General features: G+C 48.0%; 3 protein-coding genes across 3 annotated transcripts; 2 read left to right on the top strand and 1 right to left on the bottom strand.

The window, feature by feature from the left end:
• Positions 1 to 188: 188 nt before the first annotated feature.
• On the top strand, positions 189 to 1,725 carry SAMD00019534_089330 (hypothetical protein; the record flags this gene model as incomplete). Its single annotated transcript, XM_012895822.1, has 3 exons — positions 189 to 927; positions 986 to 1,281; positions 1,351 to 1,725. The coding sequence occupies 3 exons, from the start codon at positions 189 to 191 to the stop codon at positions 1,723 to 1,725; spliced, it is 1,410 nt and encodes a 469-aa protein (XP_012751276.1).
• Positions 1,726 to 1,980: 255 nt separating this feature from the next.
• On the top strand, positions 1,981 to 2,763 carry SAMD00019534_089320 (hypothetical protein; the record flags this gene model as incomplete). The annotated part of the gene is made up of 1 exon (XM_012895821.1): positions 1,981 to 2,763. One exon carries the CDS (start codon positions 1,981 to 1,983, stop codon positions 2,761 to 2,763), a length of 783 nt encoding a protein of 260 aa, XP_012751275.1.
• Positions 2,764 to 2,968: 205 nt separating this feature from the next.
• Positions 2,969 to 13,367, bottom strand: SAMD00019534_089310 (hypothetical protein; the record flags this gene model as incomplete). The annotated part of the gene is made up of 6 exons (XM_012895820.1): positions 2,969 to 3,071; positions 3,139 to 12,404; positions 12,487 to 12,693; positions 12,764 to 13,063; positions 13,149 to 13,247; positions 13,326 to 13,367. 6 exons carry the CDS (start codon positions 13,365 to 13,367, stop codon positions 2,969 to 2,971), a joined length of 10,017 nt encoding a protein of 3,338 aa, XP_012751274.1.
• Positions 13,368 to 15,355: the final 1,988 nt, after the last annotated feature.

The following is a 15,355-nucleotide window of genomic DNA, read 5'->3' as shown; positions in this document are numbered from 1 at the left end:
CCAAAAGGGCTGGAAGTTGTTCCCTACTTGTGTACTTCTTCTGCTACATATTCCTGATCTTCTTTGCTCCACTTTGGATCAATGATATCGTTACCATACCCACCGAAACCAAGGCCATATGCCCATGCCTCAAATGCTTACAGTCTCCAACCAAATCAGCTCCAAATGCACTACCTTGCAAGGACCAGATGACTTTCGTTTTGGAGGTGACTTCAAATCTAGTAACTGCCCCGACCTCAGGTACCAAACCAGTGATCTTTGCTTCTACAAATTTCCCAAATGAGAACCATTGGTATGTGGCGGCCACCTCTGATGAACCTCTAACATCGTTGACCCAGACTTGGGAAATTGACGGAGGATGCTATGGAGAAGCTGGTCGCATCTACATTGTCGCTTGTCTTCCAAGAGAGGGTGTCGAGTTCACCCAGGGCCAACAAATGCGTGGACCTCCTTTCGATGGATACTGTCTTGCCCTTGGAAGTTATTGTGGTGGAACTTGCTCCTCCTTGGTCAAGACACCACCTTACTGCCTAAGCAACAACGTGATCAACAACACCCTCTTGCTCTCGTCAAACAGTATCCCCTGCTCCAACTCTGAAGACTCTGAATCTTCATGCACTGATGTAGTCCAGGATTCAAACACGTTGTCCAGTGGCGCCGCCTCCATTACTTTCTTATACCTATCCTTTATGAGTTTAATCTCTTTCATGGTCCAACATTTCTCGCCATTTGGAGCAGCCCTTCAAAGGTTCATGGCTCTCTGGCACCCCAATGTGACGGAAGAAGTCATTCCTTTGAATCGACCTCCATTACCGAAGTGGAAAGGAAGGAAGAGACTTTGCAATTATGCTGCAGTGTCAGTGTTGTGCTCTGAAGGACCATTCCACTTCTTCCGGAACATCTTTGGAGTGGCACATTCCTTCTCTGGTATTCCCTACAAAAATAGAGAAAACACAACTATCACACACTACATCCTAGACAATAGTGGTAGGGATGCTCAACTTCCAAGGCTTTGTCAGACAGTTCTATCATCTCATGAGCAATCCTCGTTTGGACACCCGCAGCCTCTGGAAATTACTTTGCAATGTCCCATTCAGTCCAACTGATAAAGAAATGGAAGACATTCTTCCTTCAAACATCAATGATACCATCGGCAACCTCATCGATCAATGGAACGTCAAAAATCCTCCAAATAACAATTTCAACGTCAATGGAGCAGATGATAATGGATACAACTTTTTCGAAGTGGATACTATTACAAACTCTACTCTATGGAAGAACGTATGTGGAAATGGTATCAATGTTAGGGTCATTATTGTCAAGAATAATGACCTATCAATCACTGGAAAGGCGGCTGGTCTCCATGCAGTTGCCCAACACCATAAACAACTATCGAATGCCTACTTGGCCATCTTTGACGCCCGTCATATGGTAGGTCCAAAGTTCTGGAGAGCCACAGTTCCAGAGTTTGGAAAAAAACATTCCTCTACCCTTCGATTTGTTCAAGTTATGCAGTACTTTCCAATGGTCAATGCCGAGAGTGACACTTTCGATCGAAACAACTTCAACAACTACCTCTACATGAATCCAATGAGAGACCAAATTGGAACAGTCACAAGCTGTGGTACCAATGCCTTATGGCGCCTCGATGGAGACTTTGAGCTCAAGAAACTAACTTTCATTGAGGATACCGAGTCAAGCCATTGGTTCCCAAAAGAATGGTGAATGCTCCGCCTACATTCCACACTGCCTTGTATTGGATCTGCTAAGGAGCCCGAACGTTATGGTGAGGCCCCAGCTCGTTGGGCAGCCGGAGCAATCCAGCTTTGGGCTCTGGAGTTCGCGACTACAGGTATTGCCAGTATCTTCCTGTTTATTGTCTTTCCATCTCTGTGCACCTTCCTGGTGTATTGGGTGATCCATGCTCAGTGGATCTTTGTCGGTTTAACAGGCGCCATCTACCTTGTACTGTTATGCTTCATGTTGGCCATGAAAGCATTTGAGGTCAGTGCCTTCTTGGTAAGGGTCGTCAATGTCTCCTATTGGTTCACTGGTCCGGTCACAGCCATCTACTGGCTCGAAGTGATGCCCCTCTGGCTCCTGTTTACTTTGAGGCTTCCTTTCGTCTTTAACACTCAGGTGATGATGACAGGGTGCCTAGTAATCATGCTGGTACAATGGATTATGACCAACATTGTTCAAAGCTGGGCGGGTGTGTCTGATCTGTACATCTGGCGAGGTCAACAGAACTGGTTTGCTCTCTGGCCATTGGTCATTTCTTCCTTTATTCTGGTCTCCAAGTCCAAGCTTGGAAAACCCAGTTGGAAACCTAGTTCACTCCAAACTAAGTTGGTGTTTGTTGTGAACGTCATCGAACTAGGTCTCTTTGTCTCCGGAATCATCTATTCAATGTTCAGTCTTAGAACCATTATGAATGACCACTTGCTGGACCATAGCAACATGTCGGCCATGCTCCTTGGATTGCTCCTGACGTTCTACTCTATTAATCTTCAGTTCCAGGTGACCTACTTCTTGTTCTCGGTGTACTTTCATAACCTCAAGAAGTACTTTTTCCCCGCGGCTATCCCAAATCGGTTTGACAAAACTGATTCTGTAGGCAGAGAGATGTCCATCAGCATGAGACACTACATGGTCTTGTTACTTCTCATTTGGTGCTTGATCCTTTGGTTCTATCAAGGAAGTCAATGGGAATGGAGCCAGTTCTCTCAGATCTTTACCAAGGGTGTCCCACATATGAGATAAAGTTGTAGTACTAAACATTTATTCGAATAAAAATTTATATTATTATAATATAAGAATAATATTCCCCAATGGATTGAGGAGTGATCCAATGATTTTTATGAATATGATGGTTCGTTTAAATATATTATATGTATATTATTCCATTCATCCAATAAAGCAAACCTGGATTTAATAAAATATATATAAGTTTAATAATATTATTAAATCAATGGAATCCAAATCCTTCAGAGTTCTCGCTAATGGCAATCTTGAGCATCTTCTCCAGTTGTTCCGCTGAATCATATTCGGGCAGATCTATTTGATTAAAGCTATAAAGAATAAATAATGTTAGATACTATCATCATGGTCAATCATTCAATCAATCAACAAACTTACCAAGTATGAGCAGTAGGTAATCTATGAGCATTTCCTCTGATCCTGTGTATCTGGAATCGCTGTAGACCTGTCATGCCTATCAATGCCTTGAATCCATCAAGTGGCACCTTTGAAGTACCAGTGACAAACTGAAGTAGCAAGGCCTTCTCCTCGTTGCTTAGGTTCTGTACAACACTCCAGAACCAATTGATCTGAGACGACTCAGCCGTGTATCCGCTGTACTCTGTGTTGGCGCGCAGGTCGTCAATGTCGATCTCTGGGAGACCAGAGATGAGCAGCTCGAGCTCGAGCTCGTTGAAGATGCTGATCAATGTCTTGGGGATGAGCTCGTGGAAGCCCTCCAGGAAGCTGGCAATCTGCTCCTTGATCGAGTTGGTCATTCGTACGTTGGCCACCAATCGCACATACTCCATCTTATTGTCCTCAGTCACCTGGATGTTGGCGCCATCCGGCTTGAGCTCAATGACGCGTGTCGAGTCAAAGATATCGATCTCAGTCGAGAAGGTCAGGTCGAGCACATTGGTGATGTCGTTGTTGAGAATCCAGATGAGGTTCTTGTGGTAGGTGGGGTCGATCGCCTCCATGTCGGTCACGGTGATGGGCAGACCCAACATGTGCTTATAGAAGCTACGCGTGAAGAAGGCGTCGAGCATCTGTCCGTCGTAGAGCGCCTTGCCAATGATGCGTCCAATGAACTTGAAGTAGGACAGATGGTCCGGGTTGATGTATGACTCGGGGTTGGGCTGGAAGGTGACATTGTCCGCGGATGTCTTGAACAGGGCGTAGCCTGGGTTGAACATCTCTCTGGAGAGCACCAGGTACCACTCACGCAGCAGACCACCCACGTCAATGCCCTCCTCGCCTGAGAACTGGATGTGCAGCTTGCCCTTGAACTCATCGGCAGGGCGCATGCGCAGCTGTGTGTACGAGTCCTCAAAGATGTGGTTCCTGCGAATCTTGAGTCGGATTGAGTTGGCACGATCCTTCTTTGATTGGAAGAACTGTCTAAAATATGTTCGCTTGTTGTCAAAGTCCAGGAAACGAGGCAGCTTCACCAGGATCTTGCACGAGCCACTGAGTAGGGAGTTGTCCTGGCGCACAAGGTCGTTGATCAGGTTCTTGTTCTGCTCGACAAACTCAAAGAATCGCATCGTCTGGTAGTCGGCGGCTGGCGGTGTGTTGGTGCCCTGTGATGACAGCTTCAGTCCGGTCAGACTTGGCGACGAGGGCACTGTGTTGACATTGAGCTTCTCTGGGTTGGGCGAGTTCAAATGGAAGTATATCTCGATGAGTGGCAGCACCAAGTTGGACATGGGTACGCTGGAATTCTTCTTCTTTGTAAGCTGCTTGGGTTTGTTTGGCTCTGGCTGATCGTGCTTCTCAGTCGCGTTGATATACGTGAGGAATGACTTGATTGCATCCCACAATGTCTCAAACTCTGGGTTGTACTTGAAGTGCTCGCCAATAGTCGTGATCTTTGGTTCAGCTTTCGATGATGTTGACGATGATGTCGTTGTTGTGGTAGTAGTCGTAGTGGTGGTGGTGGAAACAGATTCTTGTGGCTCGATGACCATTTGGTCTGGTTGATTGACTGCTGGTTCGACAACTGCATCTGCTGGAGGAGCCTGTGGTGCTACAACAGCCTGTGGCGCAGCAGCTTGTGGCGCGGCAGCTTGTGGAGCAGCAGCAGCAGCTGGAGGGACCTCCTTCTTGGGCGCCAATATCAAGGACATGGTCTGGAGTGTTTGAAGCAGGTTCTGCTCATTGGTCGAGTTGGGCAACAGTGACACGATGAGAGACGGCGACACTCCTCCTGAAGACTCCTTGAACGATGACTTTAGACTGTTGAGGTTGTGGATCACCTTGTGAACAAGCTTCTTGGCCGTGGAGGTAAGCTCATCTAGTGTCGAGGCCCTGTTCTGTTCGGTCGTTCCAATATGTACAAGTAGGAGTGCCACCTTATTGTCGCCGCTCACAAACATGGCATCGATGAAGCTGTCGATGAACTGCTTGGGGAAGGTCGGCACCTCCTTGACCGTGTCCAGCACGGACAGGAAGATGGTGACCAGCTTCTCAAGATGCGAGGACTTCCTGACGATGTCCTTATTGGAGACGAGTGAACACAGACGCCACAATGGCATGAATGTCTCGTTGGCATCGCCCTTCTCCTTTCCCTTCTTGGAGGGTGGCAGTGGCATCGTTTGCTCAGTGCAAACCCACTGTACTGTGTTGCTGTTGTTGGAGATCAGATTCTGGAGAATGTCCAAGATGCGACGGATGACCAGCAGGGGCGGGTGATCAGCCTCCTCGAACGTCCTAAAGTGCTTGAACTTGAGTGTTGGGTGGCACGGGTCGTCCAGGGGCGAGAAGTTGTCTTTGACGGCGCCACGGTGCAGGTTGGGACGCTCACACGCCGTGAGTATCTGGAACAGATACTGGAGCAGCTGGTTCCTGTTGTCTGTGAATGAGCAGATCTGTTGTAGGATGGCGTAGAACTGCTGACGATTCCATGGCTGGTCGAGGTAGAGTATCTTGAGCAAGGGTATCAAGTTCTCCTTCTTTATCAACTCACCACTCTGATTGAGTGACGCCTTAGGCTTTGGCAACGGTGCATTCTTCATGGCAGTGCCACGCGGCAGATAGACATTGCGCTCGAATGCATTGCGCAGTTCGAAACGATCACGCTCACGCAGACGAACGGCCTCGGCATGCAACTCGGGTGGGAGGGTCGATAAGAATGCCTCGGGCTGGCTCATCAACACCTCCTCACGCAAGTCTGGTGGGAGAGTGGCCAGGAACGACGCGTTGTCCATCTCCTGTGCGTGTGAGATGTCGGCGGGTGGTGGGGCAGCTCTGTAACGCTGAGAGATCACTCTCTGCTGCTCCAATACCTGATTGCGTATCTCCTCTGGCAGCACAGCCATGCTGGCTGGGTTGATCACAATATCTGGTCTGTTCTCGGTCTGATAGATCGTTCCCAGTTGGGCCGAGATGACCTCTGCTCTAAGCTCAGCGGGGAGCTCAGCCAAGAAGGTTGGGTCAATGCCAAGATCAACTTGGACTGGCTGCTGTGGTGCGACTACTGGAGGTGCTGAAGGGGCAGGTGCAGGGGGTGCGGCAGGTTCAGAAGTGGTCGTAGTAGAGGTGGTTGTCGTTGTGGTCGTAGACGATGATGAAGACTGTGGCTCGTCCTCCTCCTCTGCCTCTGCCTCATGCATATCAACATCTTGATTGTTGGTTGTCTCGGCTGCTACTACAGCTGGTGATTGCGGTGCATCCTGTTGCTGTTGCTCATTGGTAGGGATGGTTGGTGGCTGTACAATGTTGGTCGCAATCTGATTGATATCCATGTTGTTCCTCCATACATTGAGATCGATGTCTGGATTGAACAAGAGTGGTGACTGCGAGATGGAAGATGGCATTGATGATGCAGATGATGACACTGAAGTCGATGGGGACGATACTGATGATACTTGGGGCGATTGCATTGGTTGTAACGTCGGTGTCGTGGTTGAGTTGCTTGTCTCGACCACCATTGGCACCTGTGAGTTGCTACTCTGAAGTTGTGGACTCGATGTTGAAGTGGCCTGTGTCGACTCCGTTGCGGGTGGCATCGATGATGACGAAGCCTCTGACGATGCTTGTTGTTGTTGCTGCTTCAACGCCTTCTCCTTAGCCTTGAGCTCCTTCTCCTTGAGCTTGAGCGCAGCCTCCTCTTCCTTTGTGATTTTGGACAGGATCTTTATCAGATCCGGCTCGAACGAGAGTGCGTAGTTGACGTCGTCCTGCTCGCGCACCACATTCATGTTGACGCCAACACCGGCGTTGGGCTGTTGTGGGAACATAGGGTACTGGAGCTGGACACCTCTTGGTCGAGGCAGATTGTTGATATCAAAGTGTGGGGGCATCTGCAGAGCGTTGTTCATCTGCAGTAGCTGGTTAAGCACGCCAGGGTCGATGATATTGGACAGCATTCGGGCATCGTTGACGTTGAGCCCCAGTATGTTGTCTTGGAACTCGGCAAACTCTTCGCCGTCAAAGATGTCGTCGTCGATCTCTTCGTCCTCCTCGTCGTCGGGGATTTCCTCGTCGTCCTCCTGGTCCATCTCTTCGTCGTCGTCCTCTTCGTCGTCGTCCTGGCCATCGATATCCATGTCGTCGCTGTCGTCAGAGTCGTCATCATAGTCACCGCCCGGTTGCTGCACCACGCGCTGATTCAGTGCAAGTCGGTCGCCCAGCATTGATGAGCTAAGGCTGTGGAGGAAGGTGTTGCCCATCGAATGCCATTCGTTCTCCTCTTGGCCATTGCGAGATGATGGGGGGTTGGCATACATCGCGTCGCGACTGTTCCTCAGGTAGATGTCAAAGTTGGACAGGGGAAGCTCAAAGATGTTGAGGCGACCCTCGTCCTTCTCCTTGTCCTTGTCGGGGTTGGATGCGTACTTGGTAAGATGACCGATTGTCTGCAGCATGGTGATCACCATGACCGACGCGTTGTTGGTGCTCATGTCGATGGCACCCAACACCTCTAGCAGCAGGTTGATCATGTCATGCTCGACCATCAGGCGGTACAGCTCGTTGGTGTACGCATGTGGTTGCAGGTTGAGAATGACCGCCACGAGGTTGACGAGGTAAACGATACGATTCTGGACGGCCTTGTCGTGCGTGAGAATGTACTCGCCCTTTGCCTTGGTCAGGTCTCTCGAGATGAAATCAATCACTAGGTTACGGCCAATCTGGCTGCCAAACAGCGAGAGGATGAAGCGAATTGAGGCGTGGTGCGTGTGCATGGCGGGGCCGTCACTAGGCGCGGGTACCAAGAAGTTGTCCATGGTATACTGCAAGATGTCCTCCTCGGGATATGTCAGAACGTTTTGAAGGAATACACTATTGTTGATATTGAGCTCCTCCAACAAGTTCAAGATGCTGGCCTTGGTGTACAATGTCTTGGACTCGTTTACTTCAAGCTGCACCTTGTTGTCAAATTTTGCCTTGGCCGCAGCTCGCGATGTGCTCATTGTGCTCTGTCTCTTTTGCTCGCCGCCTGTTGTTGTGGTTGGAGCTGGTGTAGGAACCGAGTCCTTGGCCAGCAGTGCCTTGATCAAAAATTCGGACACCTTAAAGATGTGGGTGGCATCGTAGCTGTCGGTGGTTGTGATCGTTGGGGTCTTTGCCAGCGCCAGGGTACTGCTCTGGCTCAGACGGCACAGGTCAGCACTGGCACGCAAGAACACCACGGGGTTCTGTGCAACGTTCTTGGCTAACGAGGTCAAGAATGTCTTTGTGGCCATGCCCTTGGTGCTCCTGTTTGAGCCAAGTGTGTTCTTGATCAATGTATGGTCGGCCCTGAGCATAGTGCCCTTGTCCTCCAATATCTGTCGAACAATGGCGTTGGCGATTGGCTGCGCATCACGAATGTTGCTTGGGGCGTAAACCTTGGCAAAGAGAAGGGTGAGACCGTCCTCCTCGAGGAATTGGAGGGCAAGCGCGTGTCTCTTTGTCAGCTCCTTGGTCAGCCGCAGCAGGGTCAGATCGATGATCGATGGCGGCACCTTGAGCAGGCTGATGCAGCTGTCCAGAAGCATGTTGAGCTCGGGGTCCACAGACTCGTCCTTCTTGAATTCCTCGTCAAATTCAAACGTGTTGGGCTTGATCGAGCCAAGTCTGACCATGTCAATGATTAGCAGCAACAAGCTGTTCAAATAGCTCTGCCATTGCTGTTGTGTATCCGCATTGTTGTTGTTGTTGTTGTCGTCGCTGATGGTGGTGGTGGGGAAGATGACTGTTGACTTGTTATGCAGTAGGTCTGCGAGGTAGCCAACGAGAATCATCAGGAAGCCCTTGTCTATGTACATGCCGTGGACGTCGGGTAGTTCGTTCAGGCGCTGGGTAATCTTGAAGTAGGCCACGAGCTGCTTGGCGTTTGCGATCGAGAAGTCTCCAAAGGCAAGCTGAACCTCCTTCATAAGGCGGTCGACAATCATCTCCTTGGCCTCTGGTGTCTTACAATCCTTGGTGATAAAGACCAGCATTCGGTAGACACTCTCACATAGTGGCAAGTCCTCGACAACGCTGCCAGTCAGCAACGAGAGCGATCGCTCCAACAATGTCGGCTTGATCTCGAGCGCCAATGTCTCGAGGGACGTCTTTTCCTTCTCTTTGGGTGCTGGTGGTGTTGCCACTGCTGGCTGTGCGGCCTCGGTGGCCTTGGGTGGCTCGTCCTCTGGGACATATGGATGGTTCAACATCCAGTCTGTGACCTGCTCCACGTTGTTTGATTGTAGGGTCTTCATGCCCTTGACGATGTGCTCACGGAGGAAGCCCATGTCCTGCAGGAGAGACACAGCCGCCTCGCTTGGTACAAACACTTGCGGCGCTGGCTTGGCCGGCCGTCTCTCTACGAGTGGCTGGTCCTCTGGCTTGTTCAAAAAGTTGTAGATCGCCTCGAGCACGTCCTTTTTCAGAGGGTACTGGGCCAATTGGGGCATGCCCCAGATCTTGGCCACCTCGCCCAGCACTGTGGGCAGCACGCGCTCGGCCATCAACTTGACTGGCGCGGTCTGAGCCTTGAGTGTCAGAGCGTGAACAGTGACATTGATGATGCGGCCACAGTTTGTGAGTGGTGTGTGTAGATCGCTTGACTCGCCTTGGTATTGCGCCAGCAGTTCATGTACAATGGCAAAGAACTTCTCGTAGAAACCCAGGCTGTGCAGGCTGTTGATGAGGTGGGCAAACAACAGTTTGGAGATCTCCTCCATCACGTGACCGGTGTACTTGGTGCACAGACCCAGGGAAGGGTCGTCATCCTCTGGGCGCCATGCAAGCCAATTGAACAGGTTGGTGGCGATGTTCTTGATGAACACCTCAGACTTGGCCTCGGTGAGTGACTCGCGCTTGTTCTGGGGATTGAGGCAGTCGACAAAGTAGTGCGACAGATACTCCAAGTCTGCGATCTGGCTGTTGAACAGGAATTCGTGTTGCTCAGTGACATTGGTGACGGACGAAGATGATGAAGAAGAAGCGGTGGACATCTCAACATCACCGCCAGCGGCAGCGACGGGCGCGGGTGGCTCGGCGACCACGGCAACAGGTTGCTTGGGTGATAGTGCCGATCGCTTTGAGATGGGAGCCGATAACAGTGAATTGTTTCCAATGACCATCTCCCAATAGAGTGCGCGTTGGAGCGCGCTGAGTGAGGAGCTGGCAGCAATGCCGGCCTCAACAGCCCACTCGTCCAGGACAGAGATGGGAATGTCCTCGGGATGGTCGCGGATGAGACTAGTGAGTATCTGTACCAATGAGCCAATGATGCGGATCGAGCGATGAATCTTGTCCTTGTTCTGCACCTCCTGCTCGACCCAATCGCGCACTATACGCGATGTGCGCCAGCCGCACAGCTGGTCCAACTCGCCAAACTGCAGATTGAGTTGCTTGATGATCTCCTTTAGAACAGCCGATGTGTTGTTCACGCTAAGCTCCTTGAAGACAACAAAGCTCTTGGTAGGACAGCTTGGGTGAGAGAAGATCTGTACCAGCTTGTCAAGACCGCCCTTCTGGATGAACGCACGCTCATTGTCGACGGCGCTGCCGTCACGGAAGAACACGGTCAGCAGGCTGACGACTGTAGTACACACGGTCTTGACCGTGGTCTTGTCCCCCTCAAAGTCCAGAGCGAGGACATCATCGAGCAACTTGACAAACGAGTCAATGATGATTGGGCGCATCTCGTTGTGGTGGCGGATGAGTTCGACCAGGCCTACGGCCACTGGACTGGATGTGCGATTGTTGATCGAGTACTTGGGGTTGGAGAACACTGATATGTACTTCTCGAGGAAGTGTGAATCGAGCAACACCTGCTTGAACGCCGAGTTCAGACAGAATGAGTTGAGCACGTTGGTGATCACAAAGATCAGTTCGCTGGGCAGCTCGTTGTTGGTGATGTAGTCAAACAGCGCACCGATCAGGCCGCTGCTCTGCAGCGCCGTGAAGCAGGTCGGCTCATTCTGGATGAGGCGAGTCGGCAGCATGATGGCCTGCAGCAGGATCATTGGCGAGAAGCTGCTGTGGTTCTCAAAGATACGCTTCAGTCCGGCGATGGAGCCGTCGATGATCTGATTGAGTATGGTCCTTGGCACACCGTTCGAGCTGACAATTGGTATCAGCGTGTGCAACATCTCAACCACCAGTGACATCTTCCTGTTGGTCACCAGCAGTGGGTAGTTGGCCTCGAAAAGTCGCTTGTCCACTTGAGTCTCGTCGAATGCGCCACCCAACTGTTGCTTGGGTTTCCACGCTGGCGCGGTGCTGCTGCTGCTGATGGCAAATGGTGGCTTCTTGAAGCGATGCTTGTCGACGCCATAGGTGGGCCGAGCGATGCTGCACTCGACCACCATGTCCTCCTTCTTGTCGACGACGTATGGATGTGCGATCATGTAGTCAATCTCATTGCCGAGACCCTGAATGAACTCGCGCAAGTTGTCTGACTCGCCAAAGATCTCAATGTTAAGTGTCTTGAAGAAGAGCATCATCTCGACGATGCGGTACGTCGCCAGCTGGAAGTTGATCGTGCTGACCACCGTGGTGTGCAGCTTGAGCATGGGCAGCAGCGACTGGAAGATGCCCGAATTGTGCAAGATCGCCTTGTTCAGCGAGGAGATGGTGAACAATAGGTTGAATATTGACTTGATAAAGTTGACGCTGAATGGGTGCTCGGCGGGCACCTTGCCTGTGATGACGGCCACACACTTGCGCACGATCGACTGGAAGAAGCCCTGCGACAGAGCCGAGTTGAGTGTGTTGGACAGCACACCGTTGAGGAACGAAGGTGAGATGGAAGAGAGTGCGTAGACGGCCGCGACCAGCACGTCCTGTGGCACGACCATGTGTCGTCGGAGCAGCTCCAGCAGCTCGTTTACAAAGTCGGGCTCCTCCACCATGATCTGTGTGTGGTAGGCCTGCTCGGTGGTGTGATAGAGCGCGTTGATGGACATCAGACGCATCTGCAGCCACTTGTGGCGCTGCTCCACCACGCCAAACTGCTTGGCCAGCGAGATGCGATAGAAGATGTGGAACTGATCCTCCTCAAACAATGAGTACTTGGCAAACAGGCCCTTGTAGGCAATATCAAACGCCGAGTCAGGGTTGCTGTCGACGTTGTCCAGTCTCACAGATATCTTACTCGCATTGTCAATGGCTGTGGCGTATGTACCAATATTGTCCGTACGTTCATAGAACTCTACATTAAAGCTTGTAACAGATGATGGTATCTATATGTTTGATTGATTGATTGAGTGAGTAAGTATGGTTGAATGATTGCGAGGAGGAGTGAGGGAGTGAGCGAGGACTTACAACAAGCTCGTTGGAACAGCAGGAGAGGAGGTCGAGATGATTCTCGGGGAAGCCTGTAGCAAAGACCTTCAGTCTAGGATTCAAATGATTGTGGATAAAGTATTCGTTCTCTCTGATGTATTTCGGCACCGACAAAAGTATATATAGTATCTTCAATATCTCACTGTTGACGTCATAGTCATTGAATGAGAATAGTTGAAGTAGTTCCTGTTGTTATGTACGTTCAAGTATTAGTTAGTATGTGTAATTCAATCAATCAATCAAACATATAACATACCTCGGATGAGTGGAAGAGATGACTGTTGTTGCAATTGGAGAGCAACAACTTGAGGAACTTGAGCAACTGCATCAGGTTGTCTTTGTCGACTTTGAACTCGGCGGCCTGCTCGGGCAGTGGCATCAGAACGGGAATATAGGATGAGGGAGGTCCATGTGGCTGTGACGCATTCTTGTTGTGGGCACTCTGTTGCTGCTGTTGCATGAGCTCACTAATGGACGGAGGTGTATATTTATGAATGATTCGATGAGTTATATCTTGAAAGCGCTCTAACAGGTCATTCCAATGACTGATGTCATCCTGTTGTGATTGTATAATGATTGAGTTAGTGAGTGAATGAACACATGATCATTCATTGATCGGTTGATTGATTGATTGAACTTACAATATCAAATGGCCATTCTTGGATTGGCATGATATACTGAAACATCCTATCTTCGGGAGCATTCAAGAGTAGTTCGATCAACTGTTTCTGGCCCGACTCCTATATGTTGTTGTTGTTGTTGATCAATGTTGTTAGTTATCTCATTCATTCAATCATTCAATCAATTGAGATACATACTACTTTGTAGGTCTTTGCCACATGTTGTTGTCTTGTCTTCATTTCTCTTGTGATCTCGATCAATCAATCAACCTATCAATCTCTCTATCTCTTTTCTTCTAAAATAACAACAACAACAATAATACAATCACAAGACCAGTTATATGATATGCTATGATTGATTGATTTGATTTGATTGATTAAAGTATGTACAATATGAATATATAATATATATAAGGATGATAAGATAGTATCTATACTTCTTATCTATATCTCTATCTCTATCTCTATCTCTTTATCTCTTTCACTGTGTTCAAAGTTAATTTACGAGTGTGTACGTGTCCCTCTACAACACTTCATTCACCTCACACCCATCATCATCCATTCAAACTCACTACTCCATCTTGAACAAACAAACAACCCCCACCAATCAAATTTTAATTAATTTTTTAATTTCCTTTGTGGAGCTTTATTGCGAACCTCCAACTTGTGAACTTCGATCAATCAATTAAAGTTCGAACATATCAATCATTTTAAGTAAGTAAGTTATTTACTTATTTTCATCATACCAGGTATGTCTGAGGAAATCAGGATCACAGTAGTGTCTTGGACATCCTAGGGGTTTAGATGGAATTGATACTAGGTAGTATCCTTTTGGACATACTGGTTTGGTGAGGATACATTCTCCAGCCATCACATATCCATCCCATACTACACATCTCTCCTGAGTACGATTGAAAACCTGTGCTAGTTCACTAAGTTTGTGAAGTGCTGGTAAAGTACAAATTGGTACATTACCATAGTCAAGTGGAGGGTCTTCTAAATTGATAAAGATTGATAGTATTCTTGGAGTGCCATCTGGTGAAGTGTCCATTGATGCTTGTACAATTATCTATAATTCAATAATGATTTTCCAAGTTTATGTTCCAACCATATTTTATTAATATACGGATTGTCCAAGTAAGGATTATAAAATGGATATGAAATTATTCCATTAACATTCTCATTGTTTACCATTTCCAATTCATACTCTTCTGGTGAAGTTTTAGAACTAAATAAATAGAAATAATTAATTAATTAATTAATTAATTAAAATGGGATTGATTATCTTTTTTTTGATTAAGACTTACTAGAACAAGTATTTAAGATTTCCAGGGAGAATGGGTTCTTGATCAATGTCCATCTTTGTGTAGGCTTGACGAACTGAAAACTCGACCACTCGTTCATTATCAACCATGTCGACGCGCCAAGTACCTTTAACAATACGATCATCTTCATCTGCTTCAAATAACTCTGTGGAGTTGATATTCGATTCAAACTTCAATTAGTGCACTTCAACAAAGTTATGACCACTTGCTTCAAGATTGACCCGATCAATCCTCCATGATGGGCATGGATCCCTTGGACATAATTTTCCAGTTGACCTTAACCAATAGAAAAAAGGTAGTGATCCAGGAATAATTCTTGAGGCATTGGATATCTCAAAACTAATATTAATAAATATAAATATATTTAATATTAATAATAATAATTTTCTATTCATATTATCTTTGTTGATTCAATAATGATCGTGATACTCTTCATTCTCTACTTATACTTTCATGATCCCCCTCCCTCCCGAGATCAATAATGTAGACCGGAAACGACAACACCACTCTCTCAATATCTCAAAGTCTGAGTGTTCTAGATCATGTGTAAGTTGTTCCAATATTGACCAACCCAAAAAATATTTATTTTATTTATTATTGGGTATCATTCCTACAACTTTGATACGATTACAAATTCTTCATCAATCCTTTGTGTTCACATGTAATGATTGAACTATTTTATTATTAATCTTCAATTAACAAATCAACCAAAGGTTGACCATCCAGCACTTGGAACAAGGCTATCCGCTCTTCAAGATCACGGATAATATCACCAAACTTGGTTGTGATCATACTCCACTCAACTCCACCCAACTTGGTTATTTGATTGATTGATGAAGTTGTTGGTGATTGGCTTGATCTAATATTACCTCCACTTGCACTTGACCTCAATTGATCACTGAT

This window comes from Acytostelium subglobosum (genome assembly GCF_000787575.1).
Source record: "Acytostelium subglobosum LB1 DNA, scaffold: scaffold20, whole genome shotgun sequence".
Lineage (NCBI taxonomy): Eukaryota > Evosea > Eumycetozoa > Acytosteliales > Acytosteliaceae > Acytostelium > Acytostelium subglobosum.
Note: the sequence above shows the minus strand (reverse complement) of the source record. Positions and strands in the feature narration are given on the sequence as shown.